The sequence below is a fragment of the Podarcis erhardii genome, assembly GCF_964252035.2.
Source record: "Podarcis erhardii genome assembly, chromosome: 11".
NCBI classification, from domain to species: Eukaryota; Metazoa; Chordata; class Lepidosauria; order Squamata; family Lacertidae; genus Podarcis; species Podarcis erhardii.
Window position 1 is genome coordinate 28691770 of NC_138501.1, and position 23407 is coordinate 28715176.

General features: G+C 40.2%; 1 protein-coding gene across 4 annotated transcripts in view; it reads left to right on the forward strand.

Moving 5' to 3' along the window:
* HAPLN1 (hyaluronan and proteoglycan link protein 1) overlaps positions 1-23407 on the forward strand; it is a 62387-nt gene that overhangs the window by 33888 nt on the left and 5092 nt on the right. For 3 of the 4 annotated variants that reach the window (XM_081881121.1, XM_081881123.1, XM_081881120.1), the window contains 3 exons: positions 6527-6652; positions 16014-16382; positions 22763-23065. In XM_081881121.1, the coding sequence (XP_081737247.1) occupies positions 6553-6652; positions 16014-16382; positions 22763-23065 (772 nt within the window). In that variant the 5' untranslated portion in view covers positions 6527-6552. Of the gene's footprint in view, positions 1-5893; positions 5980-6526; positions 6653-16013; positions 16383-22762; positions 23066-23407 lie in introns of those variants that run through there. The other variant, XM_081881122.1, reaches the window with a different exon arrangement.

The following is a 23407-nucleotide window of genomic DNA, read 5'->3' on the forward strand; positions in this document are numbered from 1 at the left end:
CTTATGAACTTACAATATTCCAGCAATATTATAAGGGTGCATAACAGAAGTACTTCAAAAGACATAGGGACAATGATATAATATACTGTTATGATCTTATGAATATCACATTCCAAAATATAAATATGCCTTCTAAAAGGATAGGTGGCAAAGTATAATAATAAAAACATAAGAATTATGCTCTGTAGTACTTAACATTTCAGAGTAGAATAATAGAATGGTAGAGTTGGAAGGGTGATCATCATCTAGTTCAACTCCATGCAATGCAGGAGTTCTGCTCTGTAGTTGAGTGAACCAATGTAACAATTTTCCACTTTGCTAGAATCACTTAATTATGGGAACCATAAACTGAGCATAAATCTTAGAATATTTCATAAATATTATTTCTACTGTGATTCACTGTACTGTATTGTGAGTGGGATTTGTATTTCTATATAAGAAGCAATTTTTGAAACACTCTTAAAATCTTGAGCAAAAATCCTTTCCCTACAAAAATCCTGTCATCCTTTTCAAAAGTGCTGAATCCTACTATTTTTGAAAAATAAATATTTCCTAGAGGAAGTTGTATTTCATGTTAAAATACTGCACTGATGTTTAGTAGAATTAGGTGCTCCTGTAGGACCAAAATGTCACCTGACCTCAAGAAAGCAAACTAACAGCTCTCAACTAGATTAAATATCTAGGCAGGAATTTTTGGCTTGAAAGCTACCTAGGAATAAACACCATTGAATACAGTGGGACTGTGGACACTGAGTAAATAAACAACCACACACAATGCACTATTAAATAAAGTATGTCAGAAAAACTTGTGTGCCCTTTCACTTTTAGAAAGAGGCAGGGTAAGTAGAAAAGTTGAATTAGGAGGGATTACAGTACATTATACCCTGGTTATTAGAGAGTCTCATGTTTGTTTTAGGAAAGAGAAGCAATGCCACTGAAACAACAGATCTTCCACCCAAAAGAACCCTGTATCTGTGCTAACATTTTTATCTTTCATAAAGGCATTATTTCAAAATTTGTCTGTGGTTTGTTAGAGTTACTGAATCACTGCTACACAAATTATCAAATAAAAACAAGTGTTCCTGTTTCTCCTCCTAGCTTCCATTGTAAAATTAAGAGTGAAGTCTAATAGAACAGTTTGTGTTCATGAATGACTCCAAGAGGAATCAGTTTGGATGCAAACACTGAACTAATGGATGCAAATGACTCTCCCACATATCTTGCTCCTGAATGATCACATTATCCATAACTGCTTGTGCATCTGACTAAAGCTTGTGAGAGTGTTGTAGAGCTGTTTACCAAGATTCACACAAAGCATTTTCAAATATACACAGCCATTATTTTTTTATTGCAAAATGTCACTGTGTAGACCTGAAAATATCGGCACCAGCATTACATTCTATCAGGGGTCGGCAACCTAAGGCCCATGGGCTGGTAGCGGCCCACAAGGCTTGTCTAACTAGCCCATGGTGACCCCTGCCCCCCCCACCGCCCCCCACTCTTACTGGCATGGCACAGTGCGGCACCGTGCAGGGACCGACTTCCAGGTTGATGGCGCCCGTGCGCATGCACATGGATGCTCCTCCAACCCGATGTGTGCCGGAAATGGCGTGTGTGCACGCACACTCCACCAACCCAGAAGAGCACGTGCAAACGCACACACTCCAGCTCATCCTCTGATGGACAGAGCATCGACTGGCCCATCCTCGGATAAGGTTGCCGACCTCTGCATTATATCAACAGGCTGAACTTCTTTTGGTTATTACTTCCACCACACAAGTGGTGAATTGACTAGGCGGCATCGTATCGCATAGTAACATTCAGTAACTGAATGAGGAAAATCCCAGAGCAGTCATGATGTGGATTATAAGGCCATCAAATGAAAATCAAAGCTGTCGATATAAATTGCTACTGTCCTCACAAGAAAAACTGACTTTCCTCCATTTACTTTCCATGCTGTGATTTATGAATTGGACGTGCAGAAAATTTACTATAAGTTTTTTATAAAAAGAAATCCATCCTTAATTCTGTAAAAATTAAAAGCTGATACAACTCTAATGATATATTGACTAACTGAGTAAGTGCAATGTAAGACTGCCACTCGATAATTAATGGTTAAATAGTAAATATGTTATCAATGGAAACTCCTCTTATATGCTGGCTACAAACTAAGGCCTTCAATTATTCTTCCATTTCATTCAACTAAGTTTTACTCAGTGTAGACCTACTGAAATTAATAAACCTAATTCAGTAATATTCATTAATTTCTGTGGGTGTATTCTGAGTAACGCTTGTTGAATACCACCCATGGGAAATTAAAATAGAAATGCCAAGTGATTTGGTCAAGGTCAAACCAAGGTCAAACTGGTGCTCAAAAAATTGTTGACCTGGTATATAATATGGCCAGTGCATTTTTACTTCTAGTATTTTCAGGGGTAACATTAATTTTGCATTGCCTTGTTCCAATGGCAACACTGATCTGATAAAACATCATTTGAAAAAGCATATGAAGAACTATGCTAGAGAACTTTCCATTGGAAAAAAGTGTGAGAGTGTAAACTGAATATGGGTGTAAGTGGCGTATTACACCCCATAATCAACTTCCAATTTTAAGAACACCAATTTAAGGTGTTCTTGCCTCTTCTTTTTATTTTCCTATTCTTTGGGCCAACTCCTATTTTCTTTTTTTTGCTTGTTAAAGCCACCCAATGTTATATTTTATTTATTTATAATATTTATGAATTGCTCTTCCTCCAAAGGACCTTAGGGCAATGTACAAAACACAAAAAGAAAATCTATCAGCCATCAGTTAAAAAATATTGAAACCCAGTGCCCTATCTACCTATTTTAATTGTCTATTTCTAACATTCTGGAAATGCAACCTAAAAAGTAATCCGGGTTTCAATGTCTTGTTTAGTTTGAATAAAGACTAAAAGAATTCATCAGAGGGATGTAATTCATCCTACTTATCTTTGATTTTTTTTAAAAAAAACACAACTCAAAATCCATTAGCATTGTATATAAAATATTGTGTCTACCATCATCTAAGTAACAGTGTGACGAATCTTTCCCACAGTAAATCAAAACAACATACAGAGGCAAGGAACATTTAATTTGACTTACATAATTAGCAAGCAAAACAGTTTTCCTTGAGCCTGTACCTGGAACTTTACAAAACAGTTTCTGTGCATTTGCTTGTAGATACAATTTTTCTTGAACTGTGCATGTACTCATGCAGATGTGGAAGTTGTTGTGCACCCAACCAAATCATGCATGTGTTTGTCTATGACAACTTGCATGAAGTAGCCTGCTTGTATAATCTACATCAGTTTGTGCAACTTGTTTTTATGAGGCGAAAGAAGTTCCTCATGTGCAGAAGTTGTTTGGAAAAACAAGGGCACTTGAGGCATTCTACAGACTTTCCATAGATTTCTGAGAGCACAGTGATTGTAACGCAAAACAGAATACTGTGTAGTAATAAAGGGAGAGGTTTTCTACGTCTCTTAACAGCCCTTGCCCATTATCAATTCAAGCAGGAATGTACCCCTGGTAAACATATAGTGTCACAAATCTTATCTAGTTTGGCATGCCCCATTAAGTCCTTGAAGCCCTCACTGTGTTTTAGACCCTCTGTAGCCATCATTGGCATAAAAATCAGTGGCTGTAATGGAAAATGAGACGCCTTTCAAACATTGTGTCTCTTGGCAAAGCAAAACCAATTAAAGCCAATTTATAAAATTGTAAATCTTTTCCTACATGGGATAGTGAGTCAGACCTCTTGTATTCAAATCAAGGGGTCCTTTGGAATAGGCCATCCCAAATGTTTTCTCAATTCTGTTGCAATTTCTTAGGCTGCCAGTCAGTTGAGAATGTGATAAATAAATACGACCTGCAGCATCTAAAATAAACTACTTCTGTTCTTCTAACAGTCACAAGACTGTTGGAATTGTCCTAAAAGAAGTGGATGGAGGAGAAATTTGAGGTATTTATTGCATGAGGATTTTGTTTGTTTGATTCATATCCTGCCCTTCATTACATGTGATCTTTGGGCAAGTCGCAGCAATTAAATACACAATGTGTAATTGCACACAGAGAGAATGATGCTGTTATTGACTAATGACAAAAGGGAACATCCCCCAGGACCAGGGAAGAGTGTACAAGATGAGCACACCATACTGTCTCTTGCACACACTGCACACAAACATCGCTCCTTCTCTCATAGACCTCAAAGATATGCCTTCCTTCCCCACCCCTACCCCTTACAGACTACTAGGGCCAAGCAATATCTGGTTTTCAACATTGTGATATATCACCAGCTTAACATTGCGATATACCAATATATTACAATGCCTGAAATAACGATAGAGCTGTGTAGTGGCTTTGGCTGGCTTCATGGTTTTCCCTGTATCGTGATTTTTTTGCCAGCACCTACTCTTGTGATTTGCTGCCCCTTGCATGAGGCAGGAGTAAGCTGAGCTGGCAGAGTTAACATGGGCTGCAAGAATCAAGAGAAGCATCAGCTGGCTTCATGGTTTTTCCACATTGTGATTTTTGTGTAGCCCATGCACACAGACACATCACGATATATTGCCAGGTCGAAAATTGTGAAACTGTTATCACAATATGGACTTCAAAGCGGTTTTGGATGATATATTGATATCACCCACCTGTACATTTCTCCGTCTTTCTCTGCCCAATTGCATCTCTCCCTCTGACAGATGACACATGCACACAGACCCTACATACATTGCTCTGTCTCTCTCTGGCTAAGCACATCTCTCTTAATCACAGAGCATACTTGAGCACTCCAATTCAGATAAGCCCCTCCATGGATGTCAGGAATACACAAAGGTCACCAACCTGGCCCCTGCGAGCTTTTGTGCACCCTAGCGTAGCCATATATATATAGAGAGAGAGGGGGGGGGCATTGATGGAATCTTAGGCCCTACAGCTCAAATAAACTGTTCCCTCCTCTTTGTGGAATGTTGATCAGTGCTATGATCAATTTTCTGTCCAGGACTACACATACATTATCCCAACTATTCTATACACATGCCATTGGTTCAGGACACTTAGCAAAGTGGGCAAAAGCATTGCACTCTATTGGCTGCCAGCTGCAGCTTTCTAAACTTTCCTAGTACCAAATATATTAAGTAGACAGGCTTCTACTGATGCAGCCAGTTCCCCAGAGGTTGAAATGGAATTCACATTGCCTCAAGACTTCCCTCTGTAATTTTTGCTCTGTGCCCAGCTGCTGTGAGTTATAGTGATTACTGCCAGTGCAGCAATGCTGCCTGTATGCTCCTGCAGCAGTACAACATCATAGATTGGCTCGGGATGCCATTGCAGTGTACAGGCCATGGCATTCGACTGCAAACAGCCTTTGCTGTATTTGCAAGATCAGCAGCTCATGTTAGCCTGCAAAACAGCTGGGAGCGAATGCAGACATAGTCTGTAAAATCTGGACTAGAATAAGATTCTGACGGAGCTTCTTTGCCTCCAAATTTAACGAGGCTTTGATCTGTAGTTTTGCTCTGCACCCTAAGTGCAGATACTCCCTAAGTTTTAATGCAGATTGTATCAGCCTTGTTCTTTTTTTATCTGCTGAATCTATTCTGGCCACAATAAATTATTTCCAAGCACATTTGAAAAGGACCGTGAATGCCTAGTTATGAAAATGATGCCTCTAGAGAAGATGACAGGCTGAACCTTCTGCATCAGAGCCCTTGCATTTTGTGTCCTCTTATCTATTTCGGGTCTTCATTTGCCTAATTACTACTCTGAGGCTGGCAGAGATTTCCCCTGCAGCGCTCAGCAGCTCTGCTGACTGCAGAGACCCTACCTGGCACACAATTTAGTGCGTCAGCATTCTAGATAGAAATGAATGAAAAATCAATCAGGGCAACTGCAGTGGCAGCACATGCAACTCTAACCTACTTTGTGCATGGTTTTCAACATTTCACTGTAGACTCTAAAATGGTAAGTGTGTACCTGAAATAAAATATGGCTTTATTGGTCAGCCTCTATGCTCCTTAGGTTTGACGAAGACATTACACCCTATGCTAGTGTGTGTGTGTGTGTGTGTGTGTGTGTGTGTGTGTGTGTGTGTGTAATACATACTATATCGGAGAGATATAGAACATGATTGTTTAAAGAAAATAAATAGAATAAATTCAACAAACCAAAGTCCACTATGCATTTAAGAATCACAACCATTGCTTATTATAGCATTTAGAGAAGATGATTGCGTTATTTCAGTTCTTATTATACTTTTAATGGACAAAGTTATTCAACTGCAAGCATATCTCAATTAAGCATCAGTTAATAGTCTCTGCAGCTGACTCTCTAATAAGAGGATTAACTTTAAAATGCTGCTTGAAAAGTCACTCACTGCTAACTTTTCAAGCACAGTGGGTTAAATTTTCATAGAGCAATGAGAAAATGATGGGCTGTAACAAGTTGTGCATTGCATCACTGTTAAGCTTTCCAAATTTCACCAGCTTCTTTGTATGTGGTACTCTTACAGTAAAGAAGATTCCTGAGCTATAAAAGATGAAGAGTCTACTTTTCCTGGTGTTGATTTCTTTCTGCTGGGCTGATCATGATGCTGCCAACTTCACAGTGGAGCATGACAGAATTATTCACATCCACGGTAAGTTAAAAATGGAATTTAAGCTGCACTTGTGATGTTATGCTGAAATTTTATGACTTGCATCTTTTTTTAAAAGAAGAAAAAGATTAGATAGCTTGCTGCTGTGCTGCATTATTGTACTTTAGCAATGAAACCTGCTTTTAAATCTGAAATGCATTTTTTTCAGTGTGCAATCTAATGACTATTTCTGAGACAGAAACAGTATTTGTTAAAATAAGAGTGCATGCATATTGAAAGAAGCAAGCAAGCAAGCAATTAGTTTAGCCAGAAAAGCCTTACTGCAGAAAAAATATGATCTAAAACACATCATATAAGCAAAGACTTCCCTTTCACAGGTAAATGACTGGTTATTAAGACACTGTATTGAAAAATGAGGCATCAGTTGAAAACTCAAGCAGTATAAAAAGTGACTTACCTCAACAAATAGATGCTTTTTTCCCCATAGCTTTCACTCATATACAGTGGTATGTTGTCCCTCTGCATAATCGTGTATATCCATTTGAATTCTAAAGCTTTCAGCTGGCTGTATGAAGCTTTGAGGCTGCAGTGCAATGCAGCTGTTTTTCAGCTCCAGTTTTAGCAGTTGAGGGTCATCCTGTATGAAGCAAGCCAAAACATTTATTTATGCAAAAATGACAGGCAGAATAAAATACATCAATAGCTTCTTTCATTTGTATACATCCGATTTTGACAACTTAAATAATGCAGCCCATGGGTGCCATTTAAAGTTTGGAGGTTCCATGCTACTTAAAAAACAACAACCAAAAAATCCCCACAGTGTTTGCACTTTTTATAAACACGCACCACACTACATTTTGACACCAAGAAGGGTTTAGCATTTGCAGTTCTCTCAGTGAAGATTTCAGGAGCCGAGAGTCTCCAGGCACCAGACACTATCTTCAAGGTCAAAAAAAGAAATTGCACCGGTAATGGAAAGTGACACGGGAAAGGAGTGCAAGATGAGTGGTTAAAAGAAGGTGTAAATCAAAATACAATAGCAATGGCCTTTTTAGTGTGTATTAACTGGTTCATTCTGAAGAATTTAGCTCTTTCCTTTGCAGGTGTTGTCTAGTTGATAATATTTCTTTTTGGACCATAACTTGATATCAGCACGTGCCTCTTGAGCAAAGGAAACTTTCTAACCACTTGATGTATAACATATTTTTAAATATGTAGCTTTTAATTTGTTAGTGTAGATGTGTTACTTATACCTCAGAGCATGTCCTCACTATGAACTTAAACCATGACCTTCTCTGAAGGAATTAGGGAAGAGGGATGTAATAAAAAGCTTTGCAAGTAACAGCACGTCTATTTTAATTCTATCAGGAAACCTTGTTGCCTCTTTATAACGTCCCTTTCAAGCAGCAAACTACTGCTGAACCGTTGGTTAGTAATAAAGCACAAAAGAGCTGCTTTTGAAGCAAACCTACAAGCAGTTGGAATTTATCTGGTAGTATTCCCAGTGACAGTGCACAGGTTCAAATGCAGAACTTTCAGCGTGTTCATAAAACTTTAGTTCTCACGCTATTCAGCCCCAATCCTGTGGCTCAGTTTATACCCTTCCCCCATACAAAGGGCTTCTGAAAAAGAAACAGAGTGGTAGACTTATTCTCCTTTTTTATGATTAACTGTTCATGGCTCACTTGTACACATTGCTAACATTTTAAGCTGCCCACTGACTAACACAGAGGTTCAGCTAAATAAAAGAATCTATTAGGAGAACATTGTAGCCTACCAGGATTCTCAGTTACTGGTATTTAAGATAACCAAACTTGAATAAGCACATTTCAAAGGAAGACACCAGTGTGAAGCCACTGAAATCCAATCCATCAAGAATGTCAGGCACTATGGGTCTAAACAGAAACAATGGTTTCCTGTCCCACTATCAATGTTAATTAACAACATTGTTAGGCAGATTGTGTTATCACTTGTTGTTGCTGTTGTGAAGGGACATGTCTTTATTTTAATTGAATTGAATGGACACTGTGTGACATTTTCTGCATTGCATTTCCCCCTGAGCTTGCTGCTTACAATCCATGTGTGGCGTATCTGGAACTGAGGTTAACACTTTCTGTATCTGATGAAGTGGACACAAAAATTCATGCCACTCACGCCATTAAAATGTGCTAAACTTCAAGGTGCTACTTGTTTGCTAAACAAAAAAAGGGTGTAAAGGGCACCTTAATACCAGGCAACTAACCAAAAGGAAGTAGATCTTAGTGGTAGGGAGTGTCAGAGAATAAGCTAGAGGAGAGTAGCCTTGAACAGTGTGCTAATATAGGGAAGGACCTGCATGATCAGATGCAAGAGAAGGCACGGCTCCAGATGTGGTGGAATTATGACCACTGAATGTTGCAGCAGCACACAAGTGAAATCTTCTCTTTAATAATTTGCATCCCTCAGTTTTTAGCATATACCACTTGATAATTTCCCAAAAGTACTTCTATAGTGTTGTAGATACTGTGAGGACTTTGTGACTAGGTTGTAGCCAGTGGTTTTTCACAGCATAATTACAATTATTGGGGGGGGGGGTTTCAGAGTTGTTTTTTAAAAAACAAGATTCAAGTGCCAATGAGTATTTAATACTAAGGATGGACAGAACAATCCTATGGTCCAGGCATGTCACATGGCTACTATGCATGGGTAGGACCAGATAAAATAGTCACGACCCAGTTCTCACCTTGCAAAGTCAACAGGGTGCCAACAGCTGCAGAAACCAATGCTAATATAGCAATCCCAACAGACATTCCCACCACCATCCATCTTCTTCAAACTTTCACAGCTGGAAAGTAAAGTAGTATGTGTGTGAAAGGGCTTTGCAAACATCCCTGCTACAGAGGGCTATGGCATCATGGTGGCATCAGATGATTGACAGTTTGGCTGCCAATCCCCCAGCACAGGGGGTATAAAGATCTGGTCCTTCCATGAGAAAAGTTTCTCCATCCCTCGTCTAAGGGGAAGGGGGGGGGAGGACTTTGGCAAGCTTTAAGGGGAATGTAGGTTGGCAAGTTGTAAGGGTTGGAGACGACTTTGGTAAGGAGTGAGGGGACAGGATGGCTTTGGCAACGAGTAAGGAGATGAGTTTTTTGGGTAGGGGTTGGGGTTAGATGGGGTTGGCAAGCAAAGCAAAGTGAGCAGCAATGGCAGCCCCTAGTTAATGTTCATTTGGAGAAATGGGTGGGATAGATTTTTAAAACAACAACAACAGTCTGCCATTTTACACAGTTTGCAGTTGCTAAACTGTGGATGTGTTAAACAGTTAAAGGATACAATGTCTTTCTTTCCTCTTCCATCTATATTTGTATTTACAGTTTAATTTGAACTCAGTCTGTTCCATCTGACATCTAGATCTCCAGCTAATGAGAGACTGTGTATCAGAGGCCCCATCTGGCATTAATCCTTACAACAATAATGTGGAGAGTGGGGAGGGAAGTCTGATATGCTTAGGAATAGCAGCATAGACAGAAATAAACTAAGCAGACTGAAGAAGCCAAATGAATATAAAATGATTTTGCTGACTGGGCATCTGATACCAAAAGATTCTCAGTTCAGAAACATGGCAAAAGAAACCCCCACAAAATTAAAAGCCGTGAAGCTGGCCTCCCAAGGGGAGGCACTAGTACTTTCAAGGAGAGAGACAACCTGCCAGTGTGTGCCTTTACCAAGACACGTGATGGAGTGTCACACACTCACCAGACTTGAAATACCTGTGAATGGGCTGTGTGATCCATTTCAATGAGCACACTCTCTTCACTTGTCCTACACAGGATGTCCTCTACTTGAAGAACCCCAGAGAAATGTTGAGCTCATCTTTTGAGCCAGGGCACATCTAACAACTAACTGGGTTTAGGCTTCAGTAGCAAGCTAAGAATTCTGCCTGCCCTGCACTCATCTGCCCCTCTTTGGCACCCACCTCTCCTCAGCTCCCCTTCACCTAGAGTCAACATTATGGGGAACCATTTCCAGCCTAGACTAAAATGACTCTAGAAATGCTCCTTAATGCTCCTTAATGACTTTGAGAACCAGGTACACTTACCTGGGAATAAACTTCATTTAAGATGGGGAAAATACATCTGGGTCATTGGGTATGCCACTTAAGATCAATTTATTCTGTTTTATTTCATGTTTCATTTGTGATCCCAAGTACGGTAACTCACAGTCTTTTTAAAATTTAAAATTAAAATAGCTTCTGCAAGCAAATGAGAAGATTGGGTGTGGAAAGGTGAATCATGCAATTTTACTTCATTAGACCCAATTTTCAGGACACTTTTTATATATTAAGGAAAGTTCAGCTTTTTATCAGACAGCATCAGTTGTTCACAATCCTAGCCTGGTTTGCGCATCATTTTAAGCTATAGTTAAATGAAAGTACTGGTGCACACTGCTGGATTTTTAGGTGCTTCTCTGCTCCTACTATACTTCTGGGAACTTAGCCTGACTTAGAGTTATATCTGAACTCAGGTTTGTGGTGTCTTTCCTCAAACAAACCATGAGAAGTATCCAAGGTTTATTCTTGGTTTAGTTTTCATGGTCTGAGGAAAACAAACCACAAGCCCAGGTTTGGATGTAACACTAAACCAGACTATGGCTTAGTTGACTGTGCAGCAGGAGTGGAGGAGGAGCAAAGCAGTCACAATATCAGCAGTGTGCGCCAGCCTGCTGCATGTTCACCTTTAGTTTTGTTTACCTGTGGTTTAAAGTCCCTCTAACCTGAAAGACCCAGGTTCAAATCCTCAGATAGCCACTATCAGCATAACCTACTTGTTGTGGGGATGAGAAGAGGGGAAAGGTTGAATCATGCATGCCACCTTGAAATGTTGGTGGAATTGTGAGATAAAAATATAATTGATGGTGTTGACTAATTTTTGGTAGAAAGTGCATTGTACATTCATGCAAAAATGTGATGCCTGGATACTTTAGCCCAAACAGCAACCATGTTAACTAATGTACTTATTTGAACAAATGTAATTACTTTAGCCACACAAAAATCAATTGGACCCAAAACGGTTCATGTTCAAGAACTAAAAAAACAACTTCCAGTCATCTTTAAATATTATGATAATATTTGCCTCTCAGTAATGCAAGTTTTTGTTGCAGATGAATAAGTATTATTTCAGGATCCAACTGAGCTCAATATAACAGTCACAATTCAATAGTCACAACAGTTGAAAATAAACATTCATTAAATAGCTAACATGGTCATACATCTTTGAGCTTGGTACACAAATGAATTCAATCAAAATTACTGATTTATGCTGGTGCTGTCTTTCTGAAGCCAAAATAAATAATAAACAAAAATCCAAGTACTTTGGCTGCACTGGTCTATATATGTCAAACAATAGTGATAAAAAGCATAAGCATGTTATAAACTTATGTGTAAGTTTTATAAAAGCTTAATTTTCATGACTTCACCCAAATAATTCTAGGAATCCATGGTAAAAGCGAATTATCATTAAACTAGTTTAAGGTTTAGATCTACATGAGAGTAAAACCCTCATAAACAGTGGGACTTACCATCAGGGTAGACATGCATGGGATTGTGCATAACTTGTGTCAGACATGCCCTCTCAAGAGTTTCTGAAACATTCTGTTTCCCCCTACAGGATTATTCCCAAATGCAGCAGGTCTAGATGTCTCAGGGATATGGAAGGTTCCTTTATTTTAAGAATATGTGGACTGTAATGAAAACTACAATTACCTAGCATGGTGTTTATATAAAAAATATAGATTCATTTCATGTATAGACTATTAAAAGTTTTTGCCCCATATCATTTTTCCACCAACAATCTAGAAGTGTTTGGGAAACTTTATATCTTAATCTCAAAGCGTGACAGTTTTCATATCAGCTTGTCTCTTTTATATACGTCGAACATAAATATGGGTTGAAATTTTTTTTATGCAAAGCAGCAATCCCTGGAGCTTTTAATTTGTCACGTTTCTTGTAGCACAGTCTTTTCCTCTGATGCTAAAAATTTCACTAACCCAAATTGTTTTGTAAGTATAGTAGTATATAAATATATGTGACTTCTGCTGCTTCTCTCCCCCCCCCCCAAAAAAAACCCCATGTCATCCATGGGCATGCATGGGTACAAGGAATGAAGAACTGTGGAATTGCCCATCTTTTAGAAACCAGTCTGAACGCTTTGTAGTCTAATTCCCAGACATATATCATGTTGCTTTCATAACTTATTCCCATCAAATATACTTTTCCTGCTGTTTTATTGTTTCCTTGCTAATCTGGTGTGCAGATTTCTAGCCTCTCTGTAACTGAATATGGAACACTATTTAAGTGATGCCTCCCCACTCCAGGTCCTAAATCGGGAATGTGGAACTTGTTGTTCTCCAGATGTTTGGACTATAAAGCCCATTATCCCTTACCATTGCCCGTGCTGGCTAGGGCTGATGCGAACTGTAGTCAAACAATATGTGGAACGCCACGTGTTTCCCATCCCTATCCTAAATTAAGAAACTTTTTTCAGGAGTCAGTTTCTCAGTGGTACATGTGAGAGCCACATGTGTGTGCTTTTTCCTCCTTAACAAAAACACTTCCTTTTCAACCATTTTCTGGCTGCAGTGAGATCACCATTTCTTTTACAGCATGAGGATGTGTGATGATTCACTGGCTTGTCTTCCCCAGTATATGTAATGCTAAGAGACAGTTGTATCTGCAGCCAGGGTTTTTGTTTTCTTTTCAAAATATGTAAGAGAACAGGGATCAAAAGGGTACTGGAGGAGAGTTACTCTACCAGCTGGGCTATGTCATTTTCAGCTTTGGGTATACCACTGTTATCCCCAAGGCAGAAACATGATTCACAAACTACCAAGGTTTTTGCAAAGAACTATTGCCCAACTCTTCTGAACATGTTGACATGCCAGCAGTGGCGTAGCGTGGGTTGTCAGCACCCGGGGCAAGGCAAGTAATTTGCGCCCCCTAACCCGTGGATTTGCGCCCCCTAACCCGTGGATTTGCCCTAACCCCAGATCTTGCGCCCGGTGCGGCCGGCCCCCCCTGCACCCCCCACGCTACGCCACTGCATGCCAGTCACCAAAAGTTTGAAATCTGTTATAAGGCATAAATAAATCCTATACTAGTAATTGTCAATACATGAAGTTTGAAACAGAAGAAAGATCTGTTGATTGGGTCTGTTTCAGATGTGTTTCAAAATAGTTGCGCCCCGAGGCCCCCAAGCCCTTTCCCAAGTAAATAACTTCACACTGACACACAATTTTGGTTTAAGTTAATGGGCAAAATTTAGGCCACAACTTTATTGATTACAGCAAAGTGAGTGGTATTGGCTTAGGCATTGGCAACAGACTGTAACTGGCTGGTAGTCTGAAAGGAAATGAGGGAGCAACATCGATGAATATCAACCAATATTGGTTGATCGATGAATATCAACCAAATGAGGGAGCAACATCGATGAATATCAACCGAAGCTCACCCCGGGGTTCCTGTGGTCCTGGCATGGCCCTAGCCCCTCAAGCAGACTTCGGAGGAGATCCAGGACCCCCCAGATTCCTTTACTCTTATTCATGGAGGGGCAGGTGATGGCCGCACCTCCCCTCACACACACTTCGTTAAGCCAATGCCTAATCGCCAAACCGTGCCTCAGCCATGTTGCGCTGCCGCTTTTATAGGCCCTTACCAATCACGCCACCTGCACTGATTGGCTCAAATGGCCTGGTGTGGTTGTGGGACCATAGTCACAAGGCCTGGGCCATGCCCAGCACCTTCAACCTGGTGGTGGTTGTCTCAGGGGCCCGTGCGCAACCAGGACCCTCGTTAAAGAGGATCCCATTTACTTATTTTTGTTTGTTTGTTTAAAATATTTCTAGTCTATTCTTCATTACTAAAATCAATCCAAAGAATGAAAACCAAGTAGTGGGGTAGGAGAGCTGGAAAAAAGCACACATCTGGCAACCACTCTAAAAAGCCCAGGACACAAATTTTCATGGTCCTGTAGCAGCTACAGTGGCTCATTTATCAGAGGTAATGTATTTAGCATTAACTCTGGAAGTGTATACTCGATTCTGATCAAACTAAGCCTCCTAGAGCAGATATTCTGCCACTGAGCTTTGACCCTTACCCACAAAACCACTTTTAGCCCAGCGTCAAGCCATGAAATTATGTTCATATATAAAAAAATCAGGATTGCAAGATGCATGGCAGTGGAAGACTTACTATGTAACTATAATATGATAACTATGTATGGAAATGACACGTTGCTGTCCTGCTACTGCTTATGTCAGGGGAAGTGCTGTAGGCACACAGTGGTCTTTCTCCTTCCAAACTCAGTGGTGGAGGACATCTTCCTTACTTAGCTACCCAAAACTTTGCCAATGAATTGGAGCCATTAAATTTGGATGAAAAAGCAAGCTTCATATAAATGCACTCTATATAAATGCACTTTACTTTATACCATCAAAAATTTAATTTTATGCAAGGTTAGAGTGATAGTCAGTATTTTTCATAGGACTATATTGTTTTACATTAAGCTCTAAATATAAGCAAGCAATTGAACAAAGCATAAGAGTTCTGTGCCTTTGCATGCTATGTACAAAAAGTTGATTTAAAAGTCCATGTCCTTGAGCCTAATACAGCACCCTCGGTGGTGATCTACTGCTAATGCAGACCACTTGGAAAAGACAAATTGTTTTGGATAGGCCTTTTTATCTACATTTGTAATTGCCCCTTAATTAAAGGTTAAGGACTGTCATTTGTACAGAGAGGGGGAGGAATTCTCAGTAGGAAACCCTGAATGGGACTTCTTTGACTACAAATGAGAAGTTCTCTGAGATGCTCTCTTTATTACTATGTGTTATCATGCTTAAGCATTTGTGTCATGTATTCACTAGTCACATTGCTGTGCCTCAGTTTACTCAGATGTAAAGGGAGATCAATGCCTAAATAATATAAGCACAGTATAGTGGTTTGTTTGTTTTTAAAGGACTTTTGTATTTGGCTTGCTGTGCATTATGTGACTTGCCTCACTGCTTTAGTCATTTGGAACCATCTGGCTGCACACACGTTTAGTTTCCAGTTTATCTTCATGACGTATCTGAGTCTGGAATCTGCTATCCCCAGTATTGTGCAGCTGCCATGTATGTTCCTAGACCATGAGTGGGTCTCTGTAGCTCTCCAGATATTAATGAATGACAACAGCCATCATCCCTGATCAATGACCTTGCTGACTGGGGCTCATGGGAACTGAAGTCTAACAATTCTTGGAAAGATCATAGGCTGCCCACCCTACACCCCACCTCCACAACCATGCACAGGAATGCCCCCTTTTAAATTTGTGAAATGTAGGATGGAATGCCAAACTAATCATTGTTTCTTTTCTTCCAAATATGTGATCAGAAAATGGACCTCGCCTCCTTGTGGAAGCAGATCAAACAAAAATCTTCTCACAACGGGGTGGCAATGTTACACTGCCATGTAAATTTTATCGTGACCATGGATCATCTGACTCGGGATCCCATAAAATTCGGGTCAAGTGGACCAAACTCACCTCAGATTACCTCAAGGAAGTGGATGTCTATGTTGAAATGGGATATCACAAAAAGAGCTATGGGAATTACCAAGGAAGAGTTTTCCTGAAGAAAAGCACTGAAAACGATGCCTCCCTTGTAATCACAAATATAATGCTGGAGGATTATGGGAAATACAAATGTGAAGTGATTGAAGGTTTAGAAGATGACACAACTGTCGTATCTCTGGACTTAGAAGGCAAGTAGTCCTGGAATTGCTGGTTGTTGTTGTTGTTGTTGTCATCGTCATCTTTCTTATCTACCCTTCACCATTAAGGTCCCGGGGCAGGTTAAAAATACAACATAATATAAAATACAATATCAAAATCAGATGTGTGTGTGTGTGTGTGTGTGTGTGTGTGTGTGTGTCTTCAGCTTATGGTCAAAGCTATACAATGAAGATGACAGACACACCTTTTGGAGACACTGTTTCACAGCTTACATACATAGAGCTCTTTAGAAAATTTACAACTTTAACTGCTGCTAAATCCCCCTCCTTCCACACCAGTGTGCCAATGTATATGAAGAGCCCTGAACTACCTACTTCAGAAATAATATCTGCAGGGGGAGATATCATGAACTACATCACATGCAGTTTGGTTCTTAGTCAAGCAAGGTTATGTCACTTTCATTAACTGGCTTAGATCTAATGCAGCAAGAGATTTTGTAGGGATGCATTTGAAGTATGCCATTATGTACAAATATTCATGCTGCAACAATCCAGGTAATTTTGCAAGTGCCACAACATTCTTTGTCTTGCAGGTTGCAGGCTAACATGTCTGCCATTCTTATTTTATTTTATTTTTTCTCTTAGAAAATATTAACTTTGAATCTGCTTCCCAATGAATAAATAAATAAATATCCACTAAAAGTTGACATGAAATTAAGGTGACTTGTTTTATTTAGCCATAAAATTATCTGTTGTCTTTAAAGAAACAGAAAACACACAAACACACACACAAAACCCACAAGGAATTTAAGCAGCTACAAGTTCTCTGTACATGTTAATGTTGTGGCACATTTCATTTTCCGTTCTGTCAACACAAGTTAGTTATAAATCATGTTAGTAATAGTTTTGGATTTGTCTGTGATGAAATCAAGTTTTGGTCTTGATACATTTTTAAGGGAGTGTCTTTTGATTCGTGTGGTGAACTCAGCAATTACATGAAAGTGAGTTATTTCTCTCACTTTGAATCTGGTCCACCAACTGCAACAAGGTGTATTCAAGCCATAAACACGTTTAAGTTGCCACATAACTGACATTGAAGAATACATGATTGTGCACAAATGGCTTCTCTATATAATGCTTTTAAAAAATTACTTTTTCAGTCCTGTTCTGGTATCCATTCATATTTATCTCTGTGTTTTACTTTGTGTCCCTTCCAAAAGAGACTAAGGCTGCAAAAGCCCCAAAAAGGAATGAGATGGAAGCTGGTGGGCTTCTAAGAATTTTAAGCTCTCTTAGTCCCCTGCCATGCCCCCAAACCACAGCATTATTTAGACATGCTTTTGAGCATGCTTAGACCTTACCCTCCCCATTACCTACAATTTCTAAAAGATTGAAAAATCCAAAGCCCATAAATTCCTTCTGCCCTGCTGGTAGAGCCAGGTAGGATATTAAATGAGACAATCAAACCACATTTCTCCTAAGGCTTGCAGCTGAAGTCGCCATATTTGAGATAAAAATGATCATAGGTTTATAAAAAGCATATATATATAGCTGGTTTGATCTAGAAAAAAGGGCCTCATTCAATTATATGGCAATCATACTTTCCTCTTTTCTCTTTACATTCTACAGGAATGTTTAACTTCTTGCCATGGTTATGGAAATTTACACTTGAAAATGCAAAAGAGACCCTTTAGAACAATTCAGCAAAGCATTATCTTTCTTTTAGAACAATTGAGTTTCTTTCCTATATGACACTTGCACACAGTCTTCAGTTGCCTGATGGAATAAGTGTAACCGCTGATGAAACTGTGAATCAATAAGACACTTGTCCCTAGATAATGGTCTTATTGGATGATGCTTGGCAGATTGACAAAAACATTTATTTCCAGGAATGTCTCTAAGCTGGACAAAACAGTTAATCATTCGTATGTAACTTCACTCAGAAACCATATTTGTCATAACAATGACATCTCTCTGTTTCAAGGGGCTTCCTTCTCCTGGTGCTAATTTTTTTGTTTGTAAGCTGCTTTATAGATCCTGGCTTTCGAATTCCCCGAATTCCCTGAATTTGTGGATTCCCTGGGAAAGCCCTGCAAGTAAAGCCATTGTGGTGCCCTCCAAATGTTGGCCCACAGTTCCCACCATCCTTGACCAGGCTATGCTAGATGGGGCTGATGTGAGCTGTACAACAACATATGGTCATCATATCAACGAGGGGCGGGATCTTGTAGATACAGCACTAATAAAACTTCCAAGTTTGTTCTGGGATGGGAGAACTCTGGAAGAAGGAGGGATCATATCTTAGAGTTGGGGCACACGCTTATCATTCCGAAGGTCTCTGGTTCAGTCCTTGGCATCTCTAGCTAAGAGGATGATATAGCACTAAAGCGACAGAAATCTGCTAGAGACTGTGCAGAGCTGCTACCAGTCAGGGTAGATGATTCTGGACAAATAGTTTTAAGGGATTTAGATCACCAGAAGAGCACATGCATTTCATACAGAAGGTCATGGAACCAAGCCCTAAAATCCTCAGGTAGGGCTGGGAAAGATGAGCTGCTGCCAATTGGTGGAGAATGCCCTGGATTGACCAATGATCTGACTCTACGGCAGTTTCCTCTTTTCCTGACCTTGCTTCCTGAATGCAGCTGTGGGAGAGCAATGAATTATGGTGTGAGATTTTAAAAAATCACAGTATTACAGTAACATCAATTGGAAAAAATGCTTGTTAGGCAAATATGCATGCCAGGTTAATATGGTTACACTATGGTGGACTGCAGGAAGCTCTACTGTATGCCATGTTGACTCTGGCTATGAGAAGTCTGACATTTTTGTTTAGACTAGCACCAAAGGAAGCCAATTTCTTTACTCTGGCTGAGGCTAGCCTCTTTTTTTCCATGTGGACTTATGGTACAGGAAATTTAAGTCTCTCTGTAAATACAGACCAGTTATTCTTAAAACTGATAATTGACTGCAGTGTTAACTCAGCAACTCCAGCACCCTTTGCAACTGTCACAGTTAAAATCTAAAATTTGTCCTTAGAAAATGGTATCTATCAAAGCATACTGATTTCCACAACACAGGCTTCTCAGAATGCAGGAATCAATGCTAAGTGGATATCAAACGTCTCTAAGTGACTGTTTTTTGCTCCAGAATATCTTCTGCCAGTATTTTGGAAGAAGTAAATGGATGTCACTGTATGCAGCTGGTAACCTGAGCCTCCAAATGAGAGAAAGATGGAATTACATGACTATGGGAAAAATAGCCTTTTCTGTTGGCTGGGTCTTCCAAACTGAAGAGAAGTGTTCCTCAGCATTCAGATTTTGGCAGAGCTTTGGATAGGGCGCATGAATATTTATTAGCTAAGTCTTTGGCTTAGTAGACCAATATTCATTCTATAGTGAAAAGCAGATGTTAAATATTGCTCTCCAGTGGTACCTAATAGCACTTAACTGTCAGAAAGACTCAGCTTATTTTTTAAAAAAGCACACATTTAAGAATGCTAGATCATTAACACCAACACTGTGCTGAACAACTGCAATTAGTGGTTTCTTGTACAATACACTGGATGACCAGAAACATCAAGTGACAACAGCAGTTGGGAAAATGTTTGCATTTTATAGGTAAATAAGTTATACCCAATATATCTTATTTATCCATTTCTTCCCTTTGAAATACTGCTCTAAATAATCACCTTTTGAGCCTTAGTACCTTAGAGGCGTACTTGAAGAAGACTCAACAATTTCAGTTGGTCCAAAATACAGTGGCCAGATTACCAGCTGGTGCTGCTGTTAGAACCCATATCACCCCTATTCTAAAAGAACTCCATTTGGTGCCAGGCCAAATTTCCAGGCCCAGTTCAAGATGCTTACAGTAATGTTTAAAGTCTCAAATTATTTAGCCCCCCCCCCAAATCTGAAAGATCACCTCCTTCCCTACAAACCATCCTGAGTGTTAAGTTCAGTAGAGGGCCTCTTTTTAGTTCCACCTCCATGGACAGCTGTGAGCCTAAAATTACTCCCAGGTTGTGCACCTGGTCCTTCAGGGGCACAGGTACCCCATTCAGGACCAGGGAGTCCCACACACGTGCCTGCCCCTGTCCCCCAAAACAGTACTTCTGTCTTGTCAGGATTCAACCTCAATCTGTTAGTTGCCATCCATCCTCCATCCTCCAACCACCTCCAGGCACTCACACAGGACACATTCACCGCCTTCATTGGTTCTGATTTAAAGGAGAGGTAGAGCTGGGTATCATCCGCATACTGATGAACACCCAACCCAGCCCCCCCCCCCCGGTGATCTCTTGCAGTGGCTTCATATAGATGTTAAAAAGCATGGGGGAGAGGACGGAAACCTGAGGCACCCCACAAGTGAGAGCCCAGGCATTGGATTTATCTTTGTCATCCCATGTTTCAGTAGTTCTCCAAGGATGGTTTGAAAGCTTCAGCTGGCACAGAATGCTGTGACACTTGTTTTAACAGGACTGAGTGACACCTAACATTTCCCTTCTATTTTTGGTTCAGCTGCCCTGGCTTCCTTTCTGGGTTGTTGCAAGTTTTAATATGTGTTGCTAGGTCTTAAAATGTCTTATTATTGATACATGTTTTTACAGTTTAATTTTTAATTGCATTGTACATAATTTCAGATGCCATATTAAGGGCATGGAATAAGGAATATTGTAAATAAACAAATACACTTTGTAAATACAGAAATAGGCTTTGTTTTAATTTGAGCATCTTCAGAAAAATAGGCAGAATTTTTAAATGTAGACGTTAATTCCAGTACATAGGCTCTGCTTTCAGTTTGAATTAAATTTTCCTTTCAAGAAGGAAGTGGAGTAAGGTATCTTTCACAGAAATGCTGCAGACCTGTTTACTTGGGAAAGATGCCAGTTTTGCTTTTAGCCCTGAATATGAACTAACTATGCTTTACAAAAATGTAACTAGAAAATTTTAAACAGTTACTGTGTAAATATGAATGCCTTGTTCCCACTGTACCGTTTAGAATATGGGCACAGAGTTAGTTAGCAATGTATTTTTCCTTTCTAACTCTTTGCACTTTAGTTTATTCTAAATTATTCTCAAGGGGGGGACTTCATGTGTATTTGTTTCAGATTGTTCTCTGCATTCCCACAATGCACTGTTGTGCATTTGACATAAGAACCTGCCCTAATATTGAGACTATAAGAACATTAAAAAAATTCTGGATCAGGTGGAAAGGTCCATTTAGTTCAGGACCTTGGCAGGAATTCAACATTGCATTGAGGCGATCGTTCCGCCAGGACAAGCATTTTGGCTTGCCAGATGGAACGATCCTGTCTATTTTCAACCCCTGACCCCCGAGCCAATTTAAGGGGGGGGAGTATAGTTTGTAGGGTGTGCATGTGCAGGCGTAGAAGAGTAAGGGAAAGCCCCACTGAGCAAGCAGAAGCCCTTCTGCAGAGCTTCCACTGATGGGACTTGCTAGCTGAATCCTGCCCCTTGTATTGAAGAGTGCTTCACTCACCTGTTCAGCTAGGAAACTCCAAAAAGGGCTTCCCCACCAGCATCTGGCGTTGACGTCCCTCGATAAATCTTCATAAAAACAGTTTAAGGTCACAGTGGAGGGGAAAACCCAAGTAATCATTCTCCATCTAACCTACCTTTGATGCTAACCCAGCAGCAGAATGGTCACAGAGCCATAAGCTGGGAGCACACATGAACATGCCTTGGGGCTAAGCCATTGTTTGGTTTAGTGTGTGATGTGTGAACCAAGACATCCAGTTGCTGTTCAGAGATACAGGTTTCATGTAGCTACAGTATCAGAGCTAACAACCACTGATATATTTGCTCCATAGAGATGGTGCTGAAAGGTGCAACATGAAACAATGCTTTATGTGATAACTGTTCATTATGACCCATACCAAAGAACATGTTTGCCCAGTTCTCCATATGTTGTTGTTGTTGTTGTCATCGTCTAAATGAAGCAGTCCCTCTGCCAACTTGATTTCCTTTGCTCTTCTCGATATTCCCTAGGTTTCTCCATTTTGGTATTCTTGTTCTGTGGAGAATAGAATTGATCAATGAGGGTAATGTTTCTAATTGGTGATGGCCCACACTTGAGAATAGCATGTGGGCTGTTCCAACAGGAAAGGGTGTGATTCTGTCTGAGAGAGAAGCCTTCTGTCTGCGGAGACAGGCAGAACTCTCAGACTAAACAGCGCACTCGCTGACAGCCAATATCTCCAGATATAAAACTTAACAGGTTGCTCTTTTGGCATCATATACATGTAACTCTCTCACCACCACAACCCTACACTTCCAGCAAATGTTCCTTGCACCTCTTCTGATGACATTCATGTGTGAACACACACATGTTTAAAATTATAGTTAAACCATTCATTTCACCCACTTCTCTTTTATTTTCTCTCTCAGGCATTGTATTCCCTTATTTCCCACGACTGGGTCGTTACAACTTAAACTTCCACGAGGCTCAGCAAGCCTGCCTGGACCAAGATGCAGTTATCGCTTCGTTTGACCAGTTGTACGATGCGTGGAGAGCAGGCCTGGACTGGTGCAATGCTGGCTGGCTCAGCGACGGGTCAGTGCAATATCCCATTACACATCCCAGGGAGCCTTGCGGTGGGAAGAATACAGTGCCTGGAATCCGGAATTATGGCTTCTCAAATAAAGATCAAAGTAGATACGATGTCTTCTGTTTTACATCCCATTTTAATGGTAAGGAATTTTGACTCCCTTTTCAAAGGGGCCCGATGGTGCTTTAAGGGGAAAGAATGACAAGCCGGAACAATTTATTACTCATTTTGGGAAAGGATCATAGCTCACTGGTAGAACACATGTTTCGCATGCAGAAGGTCACAGGTTCACTCTCTGGCATCTCTGGTTAAAATGATCAGGTAATGTTTGGTGGGAAAGGCCTCTGCTGGAGACCCTGAGGGTCAAGCTCTGTGTTATGGTTAATACATACTGCACAGCTATGCCTGTGATTTTTCTTAAATTAATTACAGCTGTAGGGGGCTCCAGTTGTTATTGGCATGGCAACATGCAGGGAAGGGAGGG